Genomic DNA, 209 nt, shown 5'->3' with positions numbered 1-209 from the left:
GCCCCTTCAGATCCGCTACTGGAAAGCTGGGGACAAAGAAGCAGCCGCTGACCGTGTGAGGACGGCAGGGCTGGACACCACTGCCCGTGTCACTGACCTGCACCCCAACACCAAGTACCACGTGACCGTTCGGGCCTACAACCGGGCGGGCACTGGGCCTGCCAGCCCTTCTGCCAATGCCACAACCATGAAGCCCCGTGAGTCTGTCG

At 63.6% G+C, this 209-nt stretch overlaps 1 protein-coding gene across 3 annotated transcripts in view; it reads left to right on the top strand.

The window, feature by feature from the left end:
- Positions 1-209, top strand: part of CNTN2 (contactin 2) — a 35,869-nt gene that overhangs the window by 32,884 nt on the left and 2,776 nt on the right. For 2 of the 3 annotated variants that reach the window (XM_006754408.2, XM_006754407.2), the window contains one exon: positions 11-197. In XM_006754408.2, coding sequence (XP_006754471.1) covers positions 11-197 — 187 coding nt within the window. Of the gene's footprint in view, positions 1-10; positions 198-209 lie in introns of those variants that run through there. The other variant, XM_006754409.2, reaches the window with a different exon arrangement.

Source organism: Myotis davidii, unplaced genomic scaffold, assembly GCF_000327345.1.
Source record: "Myotis davidii unplaced genomic scaffold, ASM32734v1 scaffold710, whole genome shotgun sequence".
NCBI classification, from domain to species: Eukaryota; Metazoa; Chordata; class Mammalia; order Chiroptera; family Vespertilionidae; genus Myotis; species Myotis davidii.
Note: the sequence above shows the minus strand (reverse complement) of the source record. Positions and strands in the feature narration are given on the sequence as shown.